At 37.6% G+C, this 27284-nt stretch overlaps 1 protein-coding gene across 2 annotated transcripts in view; it reads left to right on the forward strand.

The window, feature by feature from the left end:
• The window catches only part of NSF (N-ethylmaleimide sensitive factor, vesicle fusing ATPase), a 157476-nt gene that overhangs the window by 106692 nt on the left and 23500 nt on the right, over window positions 1-27284 (forward strand). For both annotated transcript variants that reach the window (XM_025890029.2, XM_025890030.2), the window contains exons 13-17: window positions 5793-5888; window positions 7679-7835; window positions 10736-10869; window positions 22685-22751; window positions 25224-25303. In XM_025890029.2, the coding sequence (XP_025745814.1) occupies window positions 5793-5888; window positions 7679-7835; window positions 10736-10869; window positions 22685-22751; window positions 25224-25303 (534 nt within the window). The remainder of the gene's footprint in view (window positions 1-5792; window positions 5889-7678; window positions 7836-10735; window positions 10870-22684; window positions 22752-25223; window positions 25304-27284) is intronic.

The raw sequence follows: 27284 nt of genomic DNA on the forward strand, positions 1-27284 counted from the left end.
CCATCTATTCATTCTTTCATCCTTTCTCCTTGCCATAAGAAATGTCTTAGAAGTGATGGGGACTTCAAGAAAAGTTGTGTAAATGATGTGAGGATTGTTCCCCACCATACTGATCTTTCATCTCAGACCACATCAGTGCATCTTGGTATAATCCACAGTGACTGGTGTATTATCAAAGTTTTCATATGCAGTGGCCTCTGGATTTTTCTCTTAGTCACTTGTCATTTTTACCACAATAGTCCTATCTCAAAATGTCATTCTAAGCCATTCTGTCACTAAGAAACATACTTTCTTCAAGTATATATTGGGTTTATCTACACACAAAGCAATGAGTAATGGTGGAGAGATCACAGATTTTATAGTCAGAAGATGTGGCTATGCATTAAACTTCTTTCACTTTTTAATTTTTTTTATTTAAGATTTTAAAAATTTATTTATTAGAGAGAGAGCGAGAGACAGCAAGAGTCCCAGGGGTGGGGAAGAGAAAGAGGCTCCTTGCCATCAGAGGCCCGACACGGGGTTCGATCCCAGGACCCTGGGATCATGACCTGAGCTGAAGGCAGATGCTTAACTGACTGAGCCACTCAGGCACCCCTGACTTTTTATTTCTGTCAAGGGGAAATAACTACTTACCTCATCAGATTTTTGTGAAAATCAAATCACTTCCAAACTATATAAAATGTTAATTGTTTACATTTTTTGCTATTATTGGCTAATTTGAGAACCATATATATCTTTTACAATGCCTGAGTTTCTGAATTTGTTGACTATTTGCAGTTATAATTTTTTCCATTGTAAGTGTTAGTTACCACCGTACAGAATATGTTATCCTTCAGATTTGCAAGTAAGAAGTAGTGCAAATAGTTGATATTCTTGCCTTCACTTTTCCCATGTGGTTACTTTTAAACTTAAGATAGTGCATATTGACTTGTGATCAATATCTTTTATACCAAAGAGCTTTTAATTTTTTTTCAGTATCTATGGAATATCTAATACAGGGGACTATTTAGGCCCTTCAGGGAAGAGAAAGATTTAAAGGACACTAACCCTAGCTCCCAAGGAGAAATAATGTGAACATTTATTTTCTTTTCTATGTTTTTAAAAATCTGTGTTGTCAAAGGTCTTGAAACACTGTTTTCCCATCAAGACTCCTCAGCTGAACAAAAGGCATAAAGTTGTAATATTTCCATTGTTATAGATGTTCATAGCTTTACTAGTAGTGAATGATGAGTAAGTATTTAATTTGAAGCTTATGATCTGAAGTTGATATACAATTTTAAAACATCCACAGCATTCAACTGTTTGTTCTAATGTCCTGTCTTTGTATTATAAAAAGCCCTAATTGGTTTTATTTTGCATCCTTTTCAAAAGATTTAGGCTTAAATAAAGTCAGGTAGACTCAACTAAACAAGTTTTCCCTGTTAGACTTTTTTTTTTTTCAAGTTTTCTGAAACGAGGAGAAAATCCGGTCATAAACACCTGATGTTCATGTCATTTGTACATGAACCCATGTTTGTGGTCAACTGAAATTCATATGACATTTGGTTGTTTTTTTCTTGAAAGGAATTTCTGCTTCAGGTAGAAAATATTCATAACCCGAATTTCTTCTGCTCTAATCGGGTCTAAGGAAGTAAATTGAGGACATGCACACACACACAACACTCTACCTGAATCAAAGCTCTGACTTATGCTTGCAGAATTTCAATAAAATAATTTCTTGTTTTCTGTAGAATTTTGATTGATTAAGGTCATTCTACCCTTAATTTAAGAGGAATGATAAGAACTTTGAAAGGTCAGATTTAAAAGGTTATGAAATTTAAGGGTGACCACTTGATATTTGCTAGTGTTGAAATACAAGTTTATTAGTTTCTGCAGGTATAAGCTGAAAGATGTTGCCTCTTCTATATTGATTAGCTGTTATAAATAAAATTGCAGGAAAAAATCACAGTAATTCAGACAAACAAGAATAGGTTTTCTGAATGAATAAAAATTCAGAATTCTAGAATATTTTAAAATTAGATTTTACTAATTTTGATAAAATAGTAAAAGTTAGCTAAGAGAAGTCCTTAGAAACCTTAATGAATAGGCAGGAATAATTTATAATTAGAATATTGATTGTTTACAATTAGGTAACTTCTAAAATTCCTGGCGTGCCTAACAACTTGTTCTAAAATAACTCTCCCCCAGGGGCGCCTGGGTGGCTCAGTCGTTAAGCGTCTGCCTTCGGCTCAGGTCATGGTCCCAGGGTCCTGGGATTGAGCCCCACATCGAGCCCCACGTCGGGCTCCCTGCTCCGTGGGAAGCCTGCTTCTCTCTCTCGCACTCCCCCTGCTTGTGTTCCCTCTCTTGCTGTGTCTCTCTCTGTCAAATAAATAAAATCTTTAAAAAAAATAAAATAAAATAAAATAACTCTCCCCCAGCTTTTCACTTTTTAATTCATTGGGTAAGTCCTTTATTAATAGTAAAAAGACGAGTTTCACACGGCTTCAGTCCTGAAATCTATCATATTTTTTGGCAAACGTCAAAAGTTAAGATTTTCCTCTCATATTGCTATATGTTTCTATCATTTGAGTTCACTTTCACCAGCAGAGGAAATCAAAACACAAAACATCATAGTAGAAACTCAGGCCTATATACAGAGGAGACATTGGGAATGAGGCTGGAGGTCAGAGGCTTCATTGGGGTTTTAACATGATTCTGTCAGAGCTCCTTCTTACTTTGACCTGAGAGTTGACATCTTGTAGAATCCTTGAAGATGTGTCAAAAAGTTTTAATCAGAGTTAAAATCTTTATATAAGAATACCTAGGAAGGAAATCTTATATCTATCCTTTAGTTAAATTATCCTACCCTTATTTTAAGAAAACTTCGAGGCTTGTATAAGGATAAAGTGAGATAATGGGTATGATGAAATGAGATAATGTATATGAACATGCTTTATAAACTATTAAGCACTGGGGTGACTGGGTGGCTCAGTCAGTTAAGCATCTGCCTTTGGCTCAGGTCATGATCCCAGGGTCCTGGGACTGAGCCCCGTGTTGGGCTCCCTGCTCAGCAGGGAGCCTGCTTCTCCTTCTCCCTCCATCCCTCCATCAAACCCCCGCCTGGTTCATGCTTGCTTTCTCTTGCTCTCAAATAAATACATAAAATCTTTAAAAAATTAAAAATAAATAAAAATAAACTATAAAGCACTCTAGGGATTTATATATTATGAACTGAGCATAGAGGTGCTTGTTTCTTGTAACACCATTTCCTTTCTTTAACTTAGAAGTGTCAAATTAATGTGGTTAATATTTTTTTAAGGTTTTATTTATTTGAGAGAGCACGAGTGAGAGAAGGAGCAGAGTGGGAGGGAGAGGGAAAGAGAATCTCTCAAGCAGAACCGGAGCCTGATGTGGGGCTCGATCCCATGATCCCAAGATCATGACCCAAGCCAAAACCAAGAGTCGGATGCTCAACCGACTGATCCACCCAGATGCCCCAAATGTGGTTAATATTTATCAAATGCCTAATATGTGCTGATGAAAACCCTATTAATAATTTAAATGCTAATTGTTCTCTGTATTTAAGTAGAATCTATTATTATATCTATTTAGATATTATTTGTTACTCTCTTTTTAAAATTATAGAAGTCATGTATGAATATATTCTCTCTGTAGAAGACTCAAGGATGCCCAGTGTTAGAGGGAAAAGTGAGAAACACTGTCTCCAGTACCCCTTCTCTTTCCCTCTCCAGAGGTAGCCAACATTTGGGTTATATCTGTATAGTCTGTTTTCCTTAGATTTGCATTCATATGTGCTTTAAAAAAAATCAATGGAATTATACTGCAGTTTATATTTTTCACTTGACAGTAGATCTTGGATAGCTTTCCATGTCAGTATATACAAGTCTTCATTATTTTGGACAAATGCATAGTATTCTAGAATATTATAACATAATTTATTTATTTATTTTTTAAGATTTTATTTATTTGATAGAGCGAGACACAGTGAGAGAAGGAACACAAGCAGGGAGAGTGGGAGAGGGAGAAACAGGCTTCCTGCTGAGCAGGTAGCCCGATGCGGGGCTCGATCCCAGGACCCTGGGATCATGACCTGAGCCAAAGGCAGACGCTTAACGACTGAGCCACCCAGGTGCCCTATTATAACATAATTTAAAATGTAAGATCCATGAGAGCAGGAACTTTGTTAGTTTTATATTCTGATAGGAGTCTGGTGCCTGGAACAGTAAATAATACTGTTGTGAAAGTGCTTGCCTATCCCTCCCCAAGTGCATGTGAGAATCATTTCCTAGGGGAGATAGCTGGATGTATTTTTGAAGACTACATTAAGTTACATTATCTTCTAGTTTCTAGTGTTGCTGGTGAGAGATATGCCAGTTTTATTCTGGTTTCTGTGCAGGTAACCTGTTTTTGTCTCCCAAAAGGGTTCAAGGACTTCCTCTTCACCTGTAGTGTTCTGTTAGTTTCCAACAGTGTGTCTAGACAGATGTGGGGTTTTTTCACTCATCCTGATCAGCACTCATTGAATCTTTTAAACTGCAAAGACACTCCTTTTTTCAGCTGCGGAAAACATTTTTTCTTCTGTCTTATTCTTTTTTCTCTATCATTCTTTCTCTTCCTTCCTTCTGAGACTCCTCTTGGGTCAGTGTTAAGTTTCTGGATATATCTTCCATGCTTTTTAACCTTTCTCTTTCACTTTTTCATTTCATGGGATTTGGGGCAGGAAGGGAGATAAATAAATATGTTCTGTTTGCCATCTTGATCCAGTTTCCTGACATAGTTCCTTTTATCCCATAAGGCTGACTTTTTACAAAATGTCTGTCATTTCATTTGTCTCGACAATCTGTTCCTAAAGGAACATGAGTCATATTTTATAATAATCAATGGAAGGTTGATATTGCTTAATATACTTTTGTTTTAAGTCAGATTTTTTTGGAAGATACCCTCTTTAAAAAAGGTAGTGCCATTTAAAAATTAGACTCACTTGCCTTGTGCTATTGGGAGTGAGCCCAGTCACATTAAAAAATGTGTTGGTATCTCAATCACTCATCAGGTCCAGGCAGCTCCAAGTGCTGGTAAAGGCCTTGATGCTTCTCCAGATGTCTGTTCTAAGTGTTAGCTCCAGGTGCAGCAAGCAGAATATTTGGAGCTAGCACATAGATTCTCAACCACCGAGTATGACTACAAATCAAAGTTGTAGGACATTGGTCTTCTAGTATAATGGTTCACAAACCCACTTGAGCATCAGAATCACCTGTGGCACTTTATGAAAATATAAATGTATGAGCCCTCTGTTGGACCTGTCAAATCAAAATCCTGAAGGGAGTGGGGCTGGGCTTCTGCATAACTTTAAAGGCTCTAGAGGTTATGCTGGTATGCAGCCAAGGACGAGAACCACTGTTCTTGGAGACCCTCTGTGTGTTTTTCTCCTCCTCGTGCCTTATTTGGAAAAAAAAAAAGCTATCCAGCATTCTTTGGTACAGATTTGTCATAATTTACTTAACTGGTACCCTCTTGCTAGACATTTATTTTGCTTCTAATTTTCTATTATTACAAATTACTCTAATAGATATCCTGATATCTATAACTTTGCATACATTTGTGGATATATTCATGAGATAAATTCCAAGAAGTGGAATTGTTCAGGCAAAGGTTATGTGTGTTTGTGAATTTGAGAGAGATGTTTTTCGTCTGTGAAAAGATGCCTTTTAAGTCTTCAGGCATTATGTTCTTAGACTGGAAATATTCTTACATCTTGGAAGTCCTTACATTTTGTTTTCATTTCTAATTAGGCCAGTACTAAGGTGGAAGTGGACATGGAGAAAGCAGAGAGCCTGCAGGTGACAAGAGGAGACTTCCTTGCTTCTTTGGAGAATGATATCAAACCAGTGAGTATGGGTATTGAGTGATTCTAGAGAAAAGTAAATGCCATTTTGCTCAATATTCTGTAAGGTTATATCATACATACTTTTAAAAATCAGGAAATCTCAGTATTGGAAGTGTCCAGTATGAGAAACATTTTCACATTAATGCTGGTGGCTGGGTAATTAATCAGTACTTAATTGAAATTATTTCTCATGATAGGGAGATTGCCATCTCATAACACTTGGTATTGTCAGACTTAATTTTTGCCATTCATTTTATCTTTTGCTGCTGTCATCTGTAATAGTTACCAAAAATACTAGAGCCCAGCCTAACTGCTTTATGCCAGGAGTTTTTTAATGACAAATAATTTGGCTACCAGGAAGGGGAAACTAAGATAACTTAGTTAAGTAATTAATAATTTACTTTTATTTATTGCATGGGTCTGGGGGATAAAACAGAAAGTAAAATGACAGAATATGTAAGGAAGACTGCTACATATGGTTAGACTTGGAGTGGGGGGGGTCACTGTTTCCTGGTTCAGGTATCTTGCTCCTGCTGTTGTGAGGATTGGAGTACACACTTGGAATCATTAAAGACAAAAGCCAGCCAGTCTTCATATTTCCTACAGTAGCCATCCAACCAGTGCTTCCTAGACTCCTTTATAACTTTTTACAGGGCCATTCAGTTCCCATATCCAGAACAGGGGATGATAACTTTCTTCTGTATTCAGGGATCAAAAGACTAGTGTGTGCAAGGATGAGAGGGTGGTCGGCAAAGTGATTTGGTGGCAAAGTAACAGAGTAATGAGACCACTGTATATTGTTAAGACAGTATTACAGAGAATGATTTTCTGTGAGGCACAAGTTCTAATGTAAAAATCATTCCATATGTTGGGTAATGAAAAATTGACTTTTTGAGGGATGTGATAATTTTTTAAAATTTGAAATTCTCAACATGTGTGACCCTTAGATTACATTGGGTTCTGTTTTCTTACTCATTTCTTCACTTGTTAACCTTATGAAAATGCAATTGCTAACACACTTGTTAACCTTATGAAAACGCAGTGCTAACATTACTGACTTCTCTTGGCAGCTGGTTTGATGGGAGTTACAATGTGAAAGTAGAAGTTGAAAATGAAGAGGGATGTGATTTAAGCTCTAATATATAGCAAGCACACATAAGATTATTATATACAGTAATTGCTTTTATTTCCTTTTTCTCCTACTTCAGTCTTTCAGTATAGCTGCTCCTTTCTACCTCATTCTAAATCTCATATTTACAAACCTAGGCATACCTTGCTGCCATTTAACTTATGTCCCCTGCTACCAAGCTGATGTGGACAAGATCTTCTCATTACCATTTCATTTTCCATTTTAATCCGAGACACCTACCGTCAGTGTGAAGATAGTATCTCTGTCTGCTGAGCCAATTGCTTCTAAGTCCATAACCTCTTCTTCTCTTTGTTCTTAACAGAAGGCCACAACCAATGTACTCCTTACAGAAACAAGCACATTGAAACTACCCTTTCTCAGGGATCACAAGGGCTGGGGCTCTTGTAGAATCTGACCCGAGAATCTATGTTTTACTCCATTAAGTCCCCCAAAGTAACTCCCCCACCACTGGATAAAAGGTTAAATGAGAAATTATAAAATAATGGGTTTTTTGTTTTTGCTTTTTAAGCTTTTTACATTAATATGGGATATTGCTCAACACTTTTAGTGTGTTGAAATTATTACTCATCTTTTGTACCTTTAAGTATTTTAGTTTGTATACTAACACTCAAAATGCTTTAAATTATCCTTTTCCTCCATAGGCATTTGGCACAAACCAAGAGGATTATGCAAGTTACATTATGAATGGTATTATCAAATGGGGTGATCCAGTTACACGAGTTCTAGAAGATGGGGAGCTGCTGGTTCAGCAGACTAAAAATAGTGACCGCACACCACTGGTTAGCGTCCTTTTGGAAGGTAAAGAATGAGGAGACGGCATTAAAAGTAAAAAAAAAAAAAAAACTTTTGCAAAGTTATTTAGCACATTCCAGAAAAATGAATTATTTTCCGTTCTAAATCTATTCATGATCTAAAAATAGTAATCCAGTCTATGTGTAAATATTGTGCATAAATTAAAATTTTCTTGGGATAGAATGTTACTGATGAATGATAGCAACTAGTTTTCTTGTGGGATTGTATCTAAATTTCTGTTACTTAATAGACTGTATGCTACCACAGAGTACTTGAGTTAATTATAAATAAATAGCCACTGAGTGCTATGTTATATAATAGACTGATAGCACATAGTGCTTGATTCAGTTAAATAAGTATTCATTTAGTAAAATGTTTTAGGCATTGAACCGGTTGCTGGGGATACAAAGACATTCACAGAGTTCAGTCTGGTCATGAAGAAAAGACACGTAAACAAATTCTTAACTACAGTATATATGTGTAAAGGTGTATGTGAATGCCAGTCATTTTGCCCAGGGATGATCAAAGAAAGCTAAAGGTGGTGTTTAATTTTAGACTTTGAAGGATTAGTTATGATTTTACCAAGTAGACGGAAAGGCAGGGACATTCTATTCACTAGTTACTTGTTTACAGTTACGATTAGTACAACAGAAAGGTTTGGTGAGTCCACATGACAGAGGAATCTTAACTCCTTCCAAAGTCTGCGAGTGAGGGCCTCCTGAACACATTAAGCCAAGACCTGAGGATGAGGAGAAGCTGGCCCAGCAAAGTAATTGGGGAAGATTTCTAGCTAGAGGGACCGGCATGTGAAAAAGGCCTGGGCGAGAAGGGGATTGAAACAGAAAGGGACATTGGCTAGACATGAAACTGAAGAAGTAGATAGGACCCAGTTCTTACATAGCCTTGTAGACCATATTAAAGATTCAGTCTCTGTCTGGAGGGGCAATGGAAGCCATTTGTAGGGTTTTAAGCAGTGAAGTGACATGATAAGATTTGTATTTTCAAAACATCATGACTGCTTTGTGGTAGAGAATAGATTGGAGGGTCAGAAAAGATACAGGAGAAACCAGTGGTTAGAAGCAGCTGCATTAATGCATCTTTTTTTTTTTTTTAAGATTTTATTTATTTGAGAGAGAGAGAGAGAGCATGAGAGGGGGTAGGGTCAGAGGGAGAAGCAGACTCCCTGCTGAGCAGGGAGCCTGATGTGGGACACGATCCCAGGACCCTGGGATCATGACCTGAGCTGAAGGCAGACGCTTAACCGACTGAGCCACCCAGGCGCCCAAGTGGACCATTTTGAGAAATATGTAGGAGAAAGAATAAAAGAGACTTCATTATTATTATTAATTATTAATCATAATTAAGCCAACATTCTTTGGACATTCTATTGGCACTTTACACGTATTATCTTATTTAAACCCCACTTCAATCCTCTGAGGGCAGATGCTTCTGTTAGGTCTATTTGGTAGATGGGGAAGCTAAACTTAGAAATATTAAGTAACTAGATTGAATATGGGGAAGAGTTATCAAATATAATCGCCAGGTTTCTACTATACACGACCTGGTAAATGGTGCTGTTCACTGAAATTGGGAACACTAGTGGAGAAGCACATTTCAGGAAGAAAGATTATGAGTTCAGTTTTGGATATGTTGAGTTTGAGGTTCCTATAGGATAATTGAATTGGAAATGTTGAGCAGCCCATTGGATATGTGTGCGCAGAAGAGAGGTCTGGCTGGCAGTAACATTATCATGAGTGTCTGTATATATAGACTGTTGTTGAAGCCGTGGAAGTTGGGTGAGGTTACTTACAGAAGGGGTGTAAGTTGAAAAGAAGAAGGAGCCTACAAGTGATCTCTGAGGTATGTCAACATTTAAAAACCAAGTAGATCAGGAAGAGTTGATAAAGGAGACTGAGCAAGAGGTGAGAGGGAGAGAAAGAGAAGGAGCTATCACAGAAGCCAAGGAAATCCATTGTATCAAATATTCCTGAGAAGCCAACAGACAGAGTGTCTGTTGGATTTGGTGACATGGAGGTCAGTGGTGACCCAGATGGGAGCCTGTTCCATGTAATGGCAGTGGAAGCCAGAGGGTTGGTTTGAGGATGGAGGGAAAATGAAAAGTGAAGGTGGCCAGCATAGATAATTATTTAGAGAAGTTTCATTTTGAAGGGAGAAGGAGTGCTGTTGAGGGGTGTGAACCCAGAAAGAGTTTTTTGCTTTATTAAACTGTTAGGTAGACTAAAGCATGCTGAGATGCTGTTGGACAGACCGTAGGGAAGAACGAGAGATGGAACAAATGGGGAAGAGGATTCAGTCAGTGTCAGGTTCCTGAGAAGATGGGAAGGAGGAATTGGTTGGTTTGTGGATGGAAGAGAAGGGAAAGAGGAGATGTCCAAATACAGATAAGTTTATAGATTGGGTTGCCTTTATGAGAAGGCCTAACTAAATCTTGAAAATTTTAGCTTTTTAAGTCACATTTGCTTCAAAAAGGCATTTTTTCCCTGCCCCCCAGTGTCATCTCCTAAGAAGATCGTATTTTTTTATTAGACATGTGATTTGATGGAATTAATAATATGAGTATGGATATGCATTTGAATGCATTCTTTTTTTTTTTTAAGAAACAAAACCCTTGCATTTTATATATTTAGCCAGAAGTTTGAAAGATTAAGACTGTGAGAAAGAAAGAAGGAATGTATTTCATCATACCTTTCAGAAATGCTAATCAGTTCATTAAGTTTAGTTGCTAATAAATAAGAGAAAACATGTCTGCTATGAAATTGTGTCAGGAAATGTTAATGAGCAACTAGTTGAGACCTCAGTACATTGTGGATAAACGTTTAAACTTGTTTCATTCCCCTTTGCTTAGGTTGGCTTTTTTCCCCTGACGTGTTCCTATCTTTATGCAGGCCCTCCTCATAGTGGGAAGACTGCTTTAGCAGCGAAGATTGCAGAGGAATCCAACTTCCCCTTCATCAAGATCTGTTCTCCTGATAAAATGATTGGCTTTTCTGAGACAGCCAAGTGTCAGGCCATGAAGAAGGTATCAAGATTTTTACTTTCATTTTAATCTCCTATCTCTTAGATACGTGTGTGTACACATGTACCTGTATATCTATCTTTGTACATGTATATATGTAAAAGCCATAGCAACTGTGTTCTTCTCAAGTGGAACTAAATTATCAGCAGAATTTGGGGGGAAACAATCATTGTTTTAGGTAGATTTAACTTTGTACTGCATTCTTATTAGCATTTTTTTATCTTCCAAATTATGTGTGTTTTTTTTTTAAAGATTTGAGAGAGAGCAAATGAGTGGGGGGAGGGGCAGAAGCAGACTCCCCACTGAACAGGGAACCCGATTTGGGGCTTGATCCCAGGACCCTGAGGTCATGACCTGAGCCAAAGGCAGATGCTTAACCAACTGAGCCACCCAGGTGCCCCCAAATTATGTTTTGTTTAATACATATTAGTTAATTTTCATTTCTTAAGTTTGTATTGACTTGATTGAAAGAAAGATCAAGTTAAAAGTATTTGAGTAGAGGGGCACTTGGGTGGCTCAGTCAGTTAAGCATCCCACTCTTGATTTCTGCTGAGGTCATGATCTCAGGGTCCTGGGATTGAACCCTGTGTTGGGCTCTGCGCTCAGTGCAGAGTCTGCTTGTACCTCTCCCTTTGCTCACTTTCTCTCTCTCTCTCTCTCTCTGTCCCTCTAAAATAAATAAATCTTTTTTTTTTAAGTATTTGAGTAGAGTGGAGCAAATGCATTTAGGATTTTTTTTTTTTAATCAGTGTAGTTTGGGGTCAATTAGGTTGACTGTGTAGTTTGGAAAAGAACAGAGGTATATCTTTGGAAAGATATTCTCAAAACCCCTACGAAGGGATGATGGTCTTTTAGGACAATCAGAGTTTGCTTGTCAACTTAACACAGCCCTCATCCTTCTTCCTTTCTCTAAGTGCCATTTGTCACCTTAATGCAGCTGCTTTGAACCCTCAGTGAAAGTTAGAGCAACATAGAATAGAATCCTAGAGCTGAAAGGACTCTAAGACCATCTGGTCCATCTCTCTTACATTCAAGCAGGTGCCATGTATGGCTTCTAGGATAGTAAGTGGCTACTCTTTAAAAACAGCAAAAGTCGCTGATGAAGATGTAATGACTGTTTCATGTCACTTGGTAGCCTGTGTTCCCAGATATTCTGATTTGGTATACTCCCAGGCAGTGAAGAAGTTATTTTTTTATATTTAGTTGAAGTATTTCTTTTACTTAAATCCGATTTTTCATGCTTGATCTTTCATAGATGTGAACTGACTGTTAAAGAGATGTGGGAAAATCAGAATCCGAGAAAAGAGCTTTGAGAATTGGGGTGCTGCCTAATAAAGACAGTTCTGGAATTCTTTAACCTTGCTCCTAGGCCCCCACTTTATAAAGATAGAGGATACAGTTACTTTAGGTTTTTTTAAGGGAAAAGACTGAAGAGGAAAGATAATATTTTAAAATAAGCCGACTCTAAAAAAATGTAAGTTTGAGAAGTTAGCTTCTTGTTTGTGCAGATGGCAGAAGATTGTTCGAGTAGCATACTTGAAATGGATGGAGGGGGCAGAGCTTGAACCAGGATTCTTGTCCTGTACACTGTACCATGAAGACAAATATTCTTTGGGGCGCCTGGGTGGCTCAGTTGGTTAAGCATCTGCCTTTGGCTCAGGTCATGATCCCAGGGTCCTGTGGCGGGCTCCCTGCCCAGTGGGGAGTCTGCTTATCCCTCTCTCTCTCCCTCTGCCCCTCCCCCCGTTTGTACTCTCTCTCTTACTCGCTCTCTCTCAAAATAAATAAAATATTTTTAAAAAGATAAATATTCTGTATAAAAGCCTTTGAAGTTGAGTGTGAAAGAGAGGAAAATGTTGCCAGACAGAAAAAGAACTTAAATATCATAGTCCGTTTATCTGTGTCTGAGGTGAAACCAGTAGTATCTCTCCTTCTGGGGAAAATCTAGACAGAATCACTAGAACCAGTAACTTCCTTAATGTAGGTGGGGGTGGCTTTTCTTTGTTTTTGTTTTTTTTCCCCTCTGAGGGAACCTAAACTTCCCCTGGTGAAACTTTAAATAATAGCCCTTGGAATCTGTGGCCATTGAATGTAGCATTTAATTGAACAGCTAATTCTGTTCGCATTTCCCTAACTCCCATCTATTCCTTGTACTTGTTCAAAAGTAGTAGTCTCCCTTGCAGATGGTAAATTACTGCATTGTTTTTCACCAGCTGCCAGCTTCTACCTCAGATGTCCTCTGAGATGTGGGTGGAATGGTCCTAGTTTTTCTATAAAGTTTTAAAAAAGCACTTTAGGCTCCTACAGATCAAAGCTGCTTTGTAAGTGTGAGATATTATCATTTTTATTATTTTAATCTCTTGCAAATTGACTTGAGGGGGGAAGGTAATGTGTGCTGGGTTTAGAGGCTTAAATGGTTAAATTAATGGCTTAATAACTTATGATTTAATCTTTAAATTGTTAAAGCCTTTCAAGGTAGAGTTTTAGATGAGTGGAAGGCTAAGGAATAGAAAAATAAGTGTCTATACAAGCTTATTCAAAATTGTTTCGATTCATGATTCACTGTCTGGATCATCCATGTACCCTTAAAGTTACAAAAATTATTTCCATGTCACCAGTATAATAAATTCATATTAGACTTTTTGGTTTTCTCGGGAAAAAAAAATGTCATTCCCTGTAACTAAGTACAGGAACAGAAAAAAGAATGAGGCATAGGTGTCTTAGAAATATATTAGAAATATTGCAAAATCTTTCCCTGCAAGTAGTTTTCACATTGTTGCCTAATGATAGGTTGACAAAAGCCTGCGGGCTCAAACCAGTCTAAAGGTGCTAAGTCTTCCAGGCTGCTTTTGAAAATGAAAATGCCATTCCTCGGTACTTCTAGCCTACCTCCCACTGCTGTTCTCTTCCCTTCATTTTTAGTGTTAGGATAGGAAGATATTTTCTTTCTTTCTTTTTTTCAGAGCACAAATAATCTATAATTTTTTATCAATTCTGGGAAGACATTTCTTTCCTTTTACGTGCTGCTACTCCTCAAAGATGCAGCTTTTCTAATCACAAAAATAATTTAGAAAATATAGAAAAGAGCACAGAAGAATAAAAAAAGGACTCCATATTTGTCCTTCAGGTTTCTTCTATACTCAGACACACACACACATTGTTTATTGGGGATCACATTGGACATACTGTTTTAAACATGCTTTTTTCACTTAATATATTATGGCTTTTTTTTTCAGTGTCGTTAAAATGTATTTCAGTATTACATTAATAGCTGTATAGAATTCGTTTGAACATTCCCCTTTTGCTGAACATTTAGTTTGTTTCCACGTTTTTTCACAATTAAAAATAATATTCTATAGAACCACCAAACTAGGGAAATCACTACTCCCCATTTTCTTACTAGATTTTTCTGAGAGTAGCATCATATTTTAATGGCTGAGAACTTGGGCTTAGGTTTCAAGTAGATCTGCCTTTGAATCCCAGCTCCACCACACTTACTAGGCCTTATAGTCACTTAACCTATAAGCCTCTGTTTTGTCGCCTATGAAATGAAGATAATATTCAGAATTAAGTGAGATGATAATCTGTGTAGAGTATCATGCAGTGCCTTGGGATATCATATGTGCTCATCAAAGTGTAGTGGTTATTTTTACATATCATTAATACTGTATATACATTTCCAGTTATTTCCTTAGGATAAATTCTCAGAATTGGGATTGCTAAAATAAAAACATTAATATTTTGAAGATTTTTGATAAATATTGGTATCAAAACTCTTATGTAAAAATACTGCTGATTTATAAAGTCCACCTCTTCAAAAAGTTGTACCGATTTACACTCGCAGCCCCATCATGTGAGTGTCCATTGCCTTGGACTCTCACCCATACTTGATGTTATTAAAATTTTTTTTTGCCAGGGCACCCAACTGGCTCAGTTGGTGGAGCATGTGCCTCTTGATCTCAGGGTTGTGGGTTCAAGCTCCATGTTGGGTGTAGAGATTACTTGAAAATAAAGTCTTTAACAATTAATTAATTAAAATCTTTTTTGCCAGTTTGAGAGGTAAAAGATTAGCTTTTAAAATTATTCAGCTACATTTTAATGACTAAGTGCTCAAGTTAAAAGATTTTTTAAGTGTTTTGTAATGGCAATAGTTGGTGAAACTCAGAAATATTATAATTTCATATAATTTAACACACTAATTTTTGTTAAAGAGAGGTGGTCTGATTCGTTGATTCATAGAACATCTTTATATACCATTTTATTATTTAAACCAAGAGGTAAGAGTTTTTGTTAGTAGAGGGTCATTCGGCTTGCTTTAATGAGTATCTTAGATTTAATTACAACTAATTGTAATTAAGCTATTGCTTCTTGTTCACATATGGATGGTGCTAAAATACATGAAAGTGGTTTATTTTCAATTAATTTAAATTTTACCTTGTACTTCTCTTAGTTTGCTTAATAAATCCTTTCTCCATGGATAAACTCAGCACTGCCATTATCCTCACATTGGGGGGTGGGGTGGGCGGAGATACCATATGTTCCATTAAGATGTTTGAAGTGTTTACAGATCATCTTCTCCCCCATTTTATGTTTGTTTCCCAACTCCATTCTATTTTTAATCTATTTTACTGGTTCTATTAGTGCCATTAAATGAACAAAAGAACAAAACAATAGAGTTTGATTTTAACTAGTTACCCAATCTTGATGCTTTCTGAGTACACAATCAGTACAGAGATGAAATAGAACAATCCGATGTGACTAAGTTGAACAAAATTAAGTAGGAATATCAGTGATTTATAACACTACTCATTAATAACATAATATAGTCTTGTTTTTAAAGGACTGAAAATTATTGGAAGAAATTTTCCTTTCCACTAGCTTTGCAGGAAGGAAATAATCTTCTTTGAATATCCTCCTGTAAATCCCACTGCAAATTGTAGTCTGTACAGAACAGAATCATGGTGCCTAATCCTCCTCTTTTCATGGTTTAGTCCATACAAAGAGCAGAGCTGGAAATTGGATCTTTTGACAGCAGTTACTAAGCAACAGAATTTGGATGTTTTTGGTTAACATCCTAATATATCATGTAGCTGATTTGTCGAAGTTTGTGCCTGTATTAACTGAGAGAGGTGAACGCTCCAGAAGTGCCCATGGGGTTCCCATGGGGCTGGGGGTAGGCGCGTGTTGTTTTGTTTAATACACGTTGTCTTTTGGCGTTTGTATCTCTTTGGCACACAGAGGAGGATGGTGCAGCCTTTAGTGGAACTTGCAGACTTTGTGACTTTTTATATTATTAAGAATACCCCACTCTGTGGTTTGTGTTATGTGAAAAATGTAAGAATTTTTCCTGAAAAGCAGGGAGAACAAATGAGGGATTTTAAGGTCATTCCAAGAAGCTTTAGTGCTTTGCCAAAAGTTTAGGTCCACTTCCTGAGGCAGTTTCATTAGAAGACAGCTAATGTTTGCTTGGTCTACTCCCAAGTTATTTTTAGAAACTAGAGATTATTACTGATAGCACCGATTTGAATTTGCTCATTTACGTTTTTATATGCTACCAAATATGATTCGGGTATGCTTTCAACTAATTGCTGACAGATTTACGGCATTAGGGATTTTCTAAGTCATCAGATTCCTACTGTCATCAGATTCCTAACTAGGTATTTCACGCCAGCCCCTCCAGAATTGAGATGAACTCTTTCAGCCTCAGAAGAACCAGTGAATTTGGCTTCACTTACCTCAGAGCACTAACGAGTTTATAGAAAATGGAGGACGGAATCCACTTAGAACACGCTTTGCTGTGGTTTGTGATTCTGAAAGGCTGGGATTAACATGGAGCTAATGCTGGCGTGTTCCCATTTGTATTCATGTAGACTCCAGAATCGGCAGCTGCTGCCCCTCCCCTGCACACAGGTGGCTCCTAGCTTGTCTGTAGATTCCAGGAGTGGGCTCTGTGCCTAGAGAGCTTGCAGTGGCCTTGAGGACCGTATTCAGACCTGCCCCAACCCCTGTGTGGCAGGAGCCCCGTGCCTCTCTTTCCTCCCTGCTTGCATGGTGCATCCAGCATGTTCTTGCCTTCAGCCCAGGCTCCTCACATTTTAGTTTGTCTTTTATCACCTAGTACCTGCCTTTGCACACAAAAGAGGTGGTACCAGAGAGCAGAAATAGACTGTGGGATTCTGTGTTTTCTAGAGATCCTATTCATGTTCTAGAATAGACCTCTCATTATGTCCATGTTGATGGGAGGCCACTCTTTCACACACTTTTTCTTTCTTCAGTTCTTCAGATTCTTTTTCTTTAGCCTTCTCTTTCAGATTTCTCACTGGACTGTAAGACTACATGTATTGATAATTTTACCTGCCCTGCAGGAAATGTCCTGATAAAACTAGGATGACCACATTCCAATTTGCTTTGAGCAGTCCTGGTTTTTACCTGTTATTCCAGCATTATTAACAGCGCCCCCCCTTTCATATGTCCTGGTTTGCATGATAACTATCTGATCCCCAGCTGATAACCTCTCCAACAAGAAAAGGCTTAAGTGTCATACATTTATCTTACTAAATGAGAGGATCTGAATTTAAATTGATTTTTAAAGAGTCTTTGGCATACATCCACTAGCTCCAGCTTCAGCCCACCTGCCTAAGTGTTGTTTGGCATCACTTGACCTGGAGCAGGCACTGTATCTGTCAGGTGCTGTTAGTAGGGGCAGGTTTGGCACTTCGGTTATAGTGGGCAGTTTGTACAGTTTTATTTTTTTCTGCATCTTTCTCTCTGGTACTTTGCCTCCTTTTTGGGTTTATCTACCTAAAGTTGTGGTAGAACTTCCCAGCTCACCATGTAAATCTCTCACTTATATTTTCACCTGGCAGCTAATTGCATGTACTTGCCACACCAATCTGAGTGTCTTCTTAGGGAATGTTGGGCTGGGGTCTGGGCCAGGGAGTGAGGAATGGAAGGGGCTGAGGAGCCTAGGCCGAAAACAAGGATCCAGAGGAAGAATGGTGACCTTACATTACACTAGTGACTAGGTGTAAGGTAAAGAATTGTGTGTGTAAGAAGTGAAAGGGGTGTGTGTATTTAAATTAGAGCAGAATTGCTACCCAAAGGAGTTTCAGTTGACCTGTCAACTGAAACTGGTCAAGTTACAACTGGAATTGCACAGTCTTTGTCATGGTTAGTAGGTTGTTAAGAGAGTTAGCCCTGAGTGCTCCTCTCCTCATGATAGTAATTAGTACATTAAGAGCTGTCTGTAAAAAAAAAAAAAAAACAACCTACATTAAATGACTGCCATAGGTACTTTTCTTCTCAAATCTTATAGGTAAATCATGCAGTCAGCTATGAAGTGATTTATGATGCTTCATGAACACAGTATCTGAGATAAATTGGTGAGACAGCGTACAGTTTATCATCCGTTTTGACCCCAGCAAACTGAGTTCCTGTAGCGATGTAAGCTCTATACTCTCCTTGAGAAGGGAGAAGGGCTGACTCGGGAAAAATGGAGTACTGCAAATAGCCAGTCCACCATCCCGGGCCTCTGTGGCTCTAATCCACCCTAGTACAGCCTGACAGATGGAATTACATGCTTGCATCAGAGCCTTTAGTAGAATTCTGAGAAATGATTTGAAGAGCAAACATTATTTTCAGTGACTCCTTAACATCACCGGAATTTATAGGATACCACATTGACTGCTATCTTGGTCCAGTCTTCAAAAAAAAAAAAACATAGCCAAGAACCACTGTGAAACTACTTCTAAACTTTTCTCCTGTCTTGGATTCACCAACTCAAAGCTTGATCATTATGTATCAAGAGGCTGAAATAAATGTCCTGTTTTTCTTCTCTTTTTTGTCGGGGGGGGGGTAGGTGATACAGAGAGAGGTAAAGGGCTTCTCTTTCCCTGCTCTTTACATGTACCTATGATCCATCCCCAAACCAGCTTCTCTTCTGTCCTCTATTTCAGTAGCCAAACCAGAAAGGACCCTGAACTCTAGGTTCTTCCTCATTACCACACCCATTCATCACCAAGTCCTTTCAGTTCTGCCTCCTAAATATCTCTAGAATCCATCCATTTATCAGAACACCCATTCCCCTTCCCACCTCCAGACCACATTATCTTTCACCGGGGGTTCTACAGTATTAAACAATGATTACTTCCCTCTGATGCTTTTCTGTATATCAGCAAGAAAAATGTTTCTGTATCATAAACCTGACATGGTAGTCCATTGTTTAAAATCCTTTAGTGGCTTTTTATTGCCTTTATAATAAATTTTCAACTGGTATGAAATTTGTAAGACCATCCATGTCCAGGCTCTTTTGTCACCTCTTCTGCTTCATCTCTCACCTACCATTCCCCGTGCATAACACACTAACACCTCTTCATTTTAATTCTTATTGACTATATGTCAGTTCCTACAGTGCTCCTGAATTTTCTCGCTCTGAGCCTCCTAATATTCAGTGCACTCTGCTTGAACCACTTTCTTCCCCATTTTCCACTGATTGTTTATCCTTCGGATCTCAGCTTAAATGCCACTTCCTAAATTTAGGATACCAGTGTTGACTCCATAATCCTCCATGTTGGTTAGGATAGGCTAAGTTTTGCTGCAATAATGAGCAACCCCCAAATCTCAGTGGCTTAACATAACAAAGTTCATTTCTTGCTCATACTACATGTCCATCATGGCTCAGAGAAGGAGCTCTGCTCATTGTAGCTTCTCAGAGACTCAAACTTACACGTAATAGAAGCTCCCTCTCACATGTGAGATCATGATAGCCAAAGCAGGATAAAGGGAATATGGTGAACCATGCAGTAGCTCTAAAGCTCCTTTTAGAAAATGGTGTATATTCAGTCATATTTCATTAGCTGAAGCAAGCCCCATAGTCATCCCTGCCTTGAGAGGGGGTGGGGAACTACAATCCTACCACATGCTAGAAAGAAAACCAGCATATGTGTGGGTATCCCCAATGACTGCCATAGCTCTTTTGTGTATACTACCATCTCATCTTGTATTTACTCCAGCATAGTACTGTCATGCTTTATTATGGTTACCTGTGACCTGTTTCCCCTACTCCAAGCTTTGGAAAGGTATGATCATATTTGTCTCATTCATTATTCTCTCCATTGCCTTCATTGATGCTTGATGCATAATGGCAATTCGAAAATATTTGTAACACTCCGAGATTTGGTACTTAGCCTGTTATTCTTCTACCTCTGCCATTTCTCCTTGAGGTCTCTTCCCCTCTCATGGTTTCAGCGTCACTGCCGGAAGGTGACCTCCATACCCTGACTTCAGTCATATGTCTCCAACTACTCACTCGATATTTCTGCTTGAATATAAAATGCATATTTATGGGGCACCTGGGTGGCTCAGTCGGTTAAGCATCTGCCTCGGGCTCAGGTCATGATCCCAGGGTCCTGGGATCGAGCTTTGCATCGGGCTCCCTGCTCAGTGGAGAGTCTGCTTCTTCCTCTCCCTCTACCCCTTCCCTCTGCTCATGCACTCGCTCTCTGTCTCTCAAATAAATAAAATCTTTAAAAAACAAAATAAAATAAAATGCATATTTATTCTTGCAGTCAATATTTATTGATTACTTTCTGGTAAGGCATTATATTAAATGGTATGAGGATACAGAGATAATTAAGATAGTACTTGCCTTCAGAGTGCTTATATTCTAGTATAATACAAGGAAGAATGTAATGAATCCTTAATATGTACACAGTATACAAAATGCTGTACCAGAGCAGAACAGAGACAAGTGATCTATGGCAAGATGGAGTTAGGACTTGTGTTGTTTCAACCACTGAATTCACTGGGCAAGTATAAATACTGTTCTGTGCTGGGTCCTTGAGATGACATGAATCAAGTTTTTATCCACCTCACAATCCAATGGGGAGACAGGTAGCTGAGGATGAAAGGGTAAATGGGATTTTAACACAATATGGGAGAGTGACTGAGGGGTAAAGGGGATGGTGCAAAGGAAAGCAACAGAGGCTTTCTTTCATATAGGCGTACAGGAGACATTTATTAAGCACCAGTGCAGTGTCAGACATTGAATACATAATACTGAGGACACAATCCCTACCTTAAAGAACTGATAGTGTGTTGGGAGAAACTTACCATCTGGATTGCCAACATGAGTTGATTTGTTTTGCCATGTTTTTGTTTTGCATCTTTGAGGGTGACCTCTGAGCATAAAAACGACCATGTATAGCTAATTTAAGGTTTAAAAAATGAAAAGTCAACATATTAAAATTTTGTAATTTAAAACCAAAGAAAACAAACTTTAAAAAAGTCCAGTTACATCTCTTACTCTATTTGTAGGTCTAGTGAAATTTACCAGTTCCTTAAAAGGGGACTTTTACAGCTTAATTAAATTTCTGTAAATATTTTAAACTATATTTACACATTTAAAATGTTTTATTTTCTCTTTGAAGTACTTCAGTTGTTTGTCTAACAAAACACTGAGTTTCAAAGTAACTATAATTATATGTGTTTAGTAATAAATTAAAATACAACTAATAATATAAATATGGTGAATCTTAGATTATCTTTACCATTTGTAAGGCTATTAAATTTATCTTTTACCTTCCAACGTAAAAGTTTATCAAAATGAATTATTCAATGGCATATTTAAATTGAACTAGTAAGGCTAATTATTAATCTTGACAGGGTAAATTTTCTTAATTGTTACAAACACTTTCGAGACCAACTATACACAAGTTGTCTTTAAATTTAATATGAAAAATATTAATACTGAAGACGTGATTTACTTTATTTCTGTGCCTAATACTTAATTATCTCTGGTTAAAAGATAACCACAAAGGAATATTACGCCACCCCAAGCAAGATGGGTGGAGGGGTGGTTACCATCTTGGTGCATTGAGGTTATTTATCAACCAGGGAGACTGGGCTGGGATGCAGAAATTAATTCTTACCCTTGACATCCATGGGGTGCCCTGAACCCCAGTTATAGTCCCTAGAATAGGAACCCCCATATTTATGAAAAGGCTGGTCTCAAGGCTGTGGGCACTTACGTCCAACTTATACATAAATTAAATCTTCTTTCTGGCTTGAAATTGCTACATCCTTGTCAGGGTATAATAGCTTCCTTTACTGCTTGCTTTAATTTGCATTTCTTTCGCTGTCTTAAGACAGTGTGCTATTATCTTTTGTCTGGTTCTAAAGATACATCTATCTAATTCTTTATAACCAACTAATTCTTCTGTGAATATTTTGACCATTATGGTCTGATTTGAGTGAACAAGATTCTGTTCTCTCAGTGTTGTTCCTGCTTAACAATTCTCACCAATAATAGAACGACATTCAGTTTTATTCTACCCATCCCTTGTGGTTCCATCTAGCTCTTGAGTCACAACACTGAAGTCACGCTCCTGACATAGGAGAGACCATTGTGATACACTTGATGGGATTTGTCAGTTGATTCTGACCAGCTGCTCCTCAGCATGCCCAGGTGTGACACATCCAGCTCGTGGGGCTGAAAACAGCATTACCCTTCTCCTTGCTCAGCCATGATCCAGTTGTGTCATCTTGAGCAAGTCATTTAACTGTTTGGGCCTCAATTTCTTCATTTTTAAGTTGTAAGAACTCTTAGTTTTAAAATCCTATTATCTGTTAAATTCTAATGTAGGAGAGTCTGAAATATTGGTGTTTTACTGTGTTTTGTGTAGGCATTACTCAAGAATTAACTAAAAAAATTACTAAATTAAATTTAAAAATTAACTAAAAAAAAAAGAATTAACTAAATTTTATCTTCTTGGAAATTTCGGAGAGGAGTGAGATAATAAATCGTTTTACTTTCTTCCAGATCTTTGATGATGCGTACAAATCCCAGCTTAGTTGTGTGGTTGTGGATGACATTGAAAGACTGCTTGGTAAGTCATAACTTCTGCCATTGTACTATCTTTGCCACATTACACTAATGTCTCACAAATTGCAAGAGAAAAATAACGGGTATTTATAAACTATAGGGCAATAAAAATACTTTTCTTTGTCTTACAAGGAATTATGTTATCTGTTACATCTGAAGTCAGTGAGGGTATTCATGTTAAATATGCCTTATGACTGTAACTCCATCATAAACTGCTTTGCCGTCAGGGCCCACACCTCATATTATTTTGTTTCTTCCACAGAGTTCTCTGCCCATAGTAAATGATTAGTAGTTTCCATTGATGGATATATTTGCTATTTAGTACCTCTGAGCTTGCCTGTAACCCAGAATTTCCACTTAGGAACTTTGACAGAACTACGGGAAGAAGGGCCTATGAATGGAGTGAAATAACACTTGGGAGAAGCTGCAAGTTCTCTTGTACCTCAGTCTCTATTTTATAAGAACGAGTCCCTGTTATAATGCATTTATTCCAGATTTACCTAATTTTTGCAATGAAATCAAATGTGCCTGTTTTATAAGAACAGGCTGTGTTCCCTTCCTTACTTATCCCATTGAGTAATTGTGCAGACAAAAATGGGATAACAGTGTTGAAAACATTCTGAAATGTTTACAAGTGCTTTACAGTTAAAAAATTTTTAAAAAATATTGATTAACCATCTCTTAGGCTAAAATGCACTGCTACAGGGGCACCTGGGTGGCTCAGTCATTAAGCATCTGCCTTCGGCTCAGGTCATGATCCCAGGGTACTGGGATCGAGCCCCACATCGGGCTCCCTGCTCCATGGGAAGCCTGCTTCTCCTTCTCCCACTCCCCCTGCTTGTGTTCTCTCTCTCACTGTGTCTCTCTCTGTCAAATAAATAAATCTTTAAAAAAATAAAATAAATAAAATAAAATGCACTGCTACCCAACACACTTTGTACCCAGGATACAAAGATGAATAATAAGAGAGTCCCTGTATGCAACTCATAAGGTGTAATATTCCAGTAAATACCTGAAAAATGTTGTTACTTACATTTTTTTTTCACTGCAAAAATTAGATAAATCTGGAATAAATGCATTATAATAGTGACTCGGGATGCTGTGATAACTGTATTGAAATTGAACCCACATGGTGACTTCATAAACTTCTGAAAATACCTGAGTAATCCCTTCTTAAGCTATCCAAAATGGTGTAGTAATGACTTCAGGTTAACTGTTCTTACCACATTTTCCTCGTGATTTTCAGACTTGCTTTAGGTCCTCTGTTATTTATTTTCTTGTTTCTTAAGGCAGTGTTTGTTATAAAGCAAAGACGTACTTATATGTAATAAGGTGTATCTGAGGTCTTCTTAATGTGATAGTTTTATCTAGTGACCTGGGGTTTTTGGTCTGCTATTTTTGATACATTTCAGCCTAGTTTATAGGATTATTTCTTTAAAAGCTTTTAAGCACAAACTCATAGCTCTGTGTAAATTCCTTTATCTAAACACAATTGAGATGTGTGGTCATAGCAACACTACTATGTCAGGAATGTGTGCCCTCTGAGTATATTTTCACTTGTATGAATAGTTATTATCTGTACTTGTTTGTTCATTTATTCGACAAGTAAGCTGAGCCCTTACTACTGTGCTAGAATTATTAGGGTCTCAGAAAAAATAAGTAACATGCTGTTGTTGTAACACATTGGTAAAAATTATTGCGAAGTAGAATGTGCTATGTGTTCTGGATATTCAGAAAAGGGAAAGATCACTTTTGACTTCAGAGGGCTGGTGCCTAAAGGTAGTTCTAAGCATAAGGCAAGGGTGCATATATATGCAGTATGCAGAGAAAGCTGAGGAGGGGCATTTATGCTGAATCTTGAAGAATTAGTAGAAGTTTAACAGAAAATTTTAGAAAGTTCTCTGTTCTTCACCATCTAAGGACCAGTCTTAGTGACCCTACCATCATTTCAGTTATATTGAAGTACCTTACGTACATTATTAATTGCCATTTCCCCCCTACTCATTTTCTAGTATATTTTGTTGCCTGTGAGCTTACTGTATTACCATAGTTTGCAGTAATTTCTTGGAAATGCTTGGTAAATACACCTGGGTTTTTTTCTTCCTTAAAAAAACAAAAACAACTGTCTCTGAATATTAGACAAAGATACACGCAAACAATGAATCATGGAACACTACATCAAAAACTAATGATGTAATGTATGGTGATTAACATAATAAAATAAAATTTTTTTAAAAAGATGTCTACCTGAACTCAAAATGGATATTTAGAAGCTTTTAAAAAAAATTTACAGATGAGAGTTCTTACATAATCTTTTAAGCTTTTAAGTTATTGCAGATACTATTTTTCTAATTATCGTTAGTTGCATGACAGTTACTTAGGACTATGTTTACTCTTGATGCAGAAAAATCTGAATGTTTGGAATATGTGCAGATGTGTATCGAATCCCTAAAACATAGCAATGTTTCTCTTCCAGATTATGTCCCTATTGGCCCTCGATTTTCTAATCTGGTATTACAGGCTCTTCTTGTGCTTCTCAAAAAGGCACCTCCTCAGGTAAAAATAGCATAAGAAACATTTTCACAGAATTTTTCCAGTTATATTGCATATAATGGTGCAAATAAGCTGCTAAATAAGCAAGCGATCATAAACATAAAATTCTGTTGTTGAGGGGCTTTGGAAAAGTCATCTAGTCTGGCCTTCTGTTTTAAGGTAAATGATTTTCTTAACAGAGAAGTTTCCTTTCTGAATATCCCAAAACCCTAGTTTTGATTAATGTTATGTTTTTGTTGTTCTGTAAATTCCCCAGAATATTTCACATCCCTAGCCACCTTCATCTCCCATGAGAGATCATTATATTCATGTAGAAGGGATTGAATATACATTCCCATTTGTTTCATTTGCCATTTGATAGATTTTTCCTAAGAAATTATATTTGAGGATATTTATTTCCTCTAGGCAGATTTTTTTCTTTTCTTTTTAAAAAATGTTTACAGTTAAGCTTGAATTATTTCTGTTGTGTCATGTGGCACTTTTGAGGAGGGAGTTCATAGCCAGGATCTTTGTTCATGTGGTTGTATTTTTACTGATGTGGCTACTGGAGACTGGTGCTTTTGGTAACTTAACACATTTAAAAGTAATCTATGAGGGTTGGTTAAATATGTTAATTATGTAGAGGCTGCCAGAGCATGTTTAGCTATGACACAAGACAAATTCTCTTGATTGATTTTGTGTGCTGTAACCTTTGAGAAATGCCAAAGACAGATACAAAGGGGTAACTTGAAAAACATCTTAATGTCTGTGGGAATCTTGTATTTGAAGTTAGAGATATTAACTAGGCTGTATGGAAAATATTTCATGTTAAGTTGGTGAATCTGCTTTTTAATTTAACAGTTAAAATTGTGTGCGTGTGTGTTAGAACTAAAAGTGATGGGTCTTGATTTTCTAGGATATTTTTGGTTTTTTGTATTTCTAGAATAGTGAAAAGAAACATAAGGTACAACAACCTTGAAAATTTACTATATATATATATGCACTGTAAGAATTTTGTAATCATTTTTCCATAAACCATCATTCCCAGTAATTGGAGTTTTAGCTCATCCTACATAGGCTCAAGTTAGAGAAGGGAGTATTTATTTTTCCTTTCTCTGATTCCTTCAATAAATATGTAAGTAGATAAATCTAAAATTGCTGGAAAAGGGACACCTGGTTGGCTCAGTCAGTTAAACATCCAACTCTTGATTTTGGCTCAGGTCATGATCCAGGGTCCTGGGATCAAGCCCTGTGCCCGGCTCCCTGCCTAGTGGGAAGTCTACTTGTCTCCCTCTCCCTCTGCTCACACAGGCACACTCTCTCTCTCTCTCTCTCTCTCAAATAAATAAATAAAATCTTTATAAATAACGTTGTTGGAAAAAGTAAATAACCCCAATATCCGTATATATCACATACCAAAAAATCCTTTCCTATGAAATAGCATTTTGAAAATTATTAGATTGGGAGACTTTCTCCAGGCATTTAAATTTATATCTTATTCAGGGGCGCCTGGGTGGCTCAGTTGGTTAAGCAGGTCATGATCCCAGGGTCCTGGAATCAAGTTCCGCTTTGGGCTCATTGCTCAGCAGGGAGCCTCCTACTTCCTCTACTCCTCCCCCCTGCTCGTGCTCTCTCTCTCTCTCTCAAATAAATTAATTAAGTCTTTAAAAATACATATATATCTTGGGACACCTGGGTGGCTCAGTCGGTTGGGCGTCTGCCTTGGGCTCAGGTCATGATCCCAGTGCCCTGGGATCGAGTCCCGCATCAGGCTCCTTGCTCGGCGGGGAGCCTGCTTCTCCCTCTGCCTGCAGCTCCCCCTGCTTGTACCCTTGCTCACTCTCTCTCGCCGCGTGCTCTCTCTAACAAATAAATAAAATCTTTAAAATAAAAAAAATAAAAAAATATATCTTATTCAATCTTTAGCTAAAAAGAATTTATGCTAGAAGTCATTTGGGAGAAGGAAGAATAATTTTTCAATGATATTTTTCAAACTGTCCTTTAC

The sequence above is a fragment of the Callorhinus ursinus genome, unplaced genomic scaffold (assembly GCF_003265705.2).
Source record: "Callorhinus ursinus isolate GAN/ISIS: 27379988/994484 unplaced genomic scaffold, GSC_fseal_2.0 scaffold50, whole genome shotgun sequence".
Classification (NCBI taxonomy): domain Eukaryota; kingdom Metazoa; phylum Chordata; class Mammalia; order Carnivora; family Otariidae; genus Callorhinus; species Callorhinus ursinus.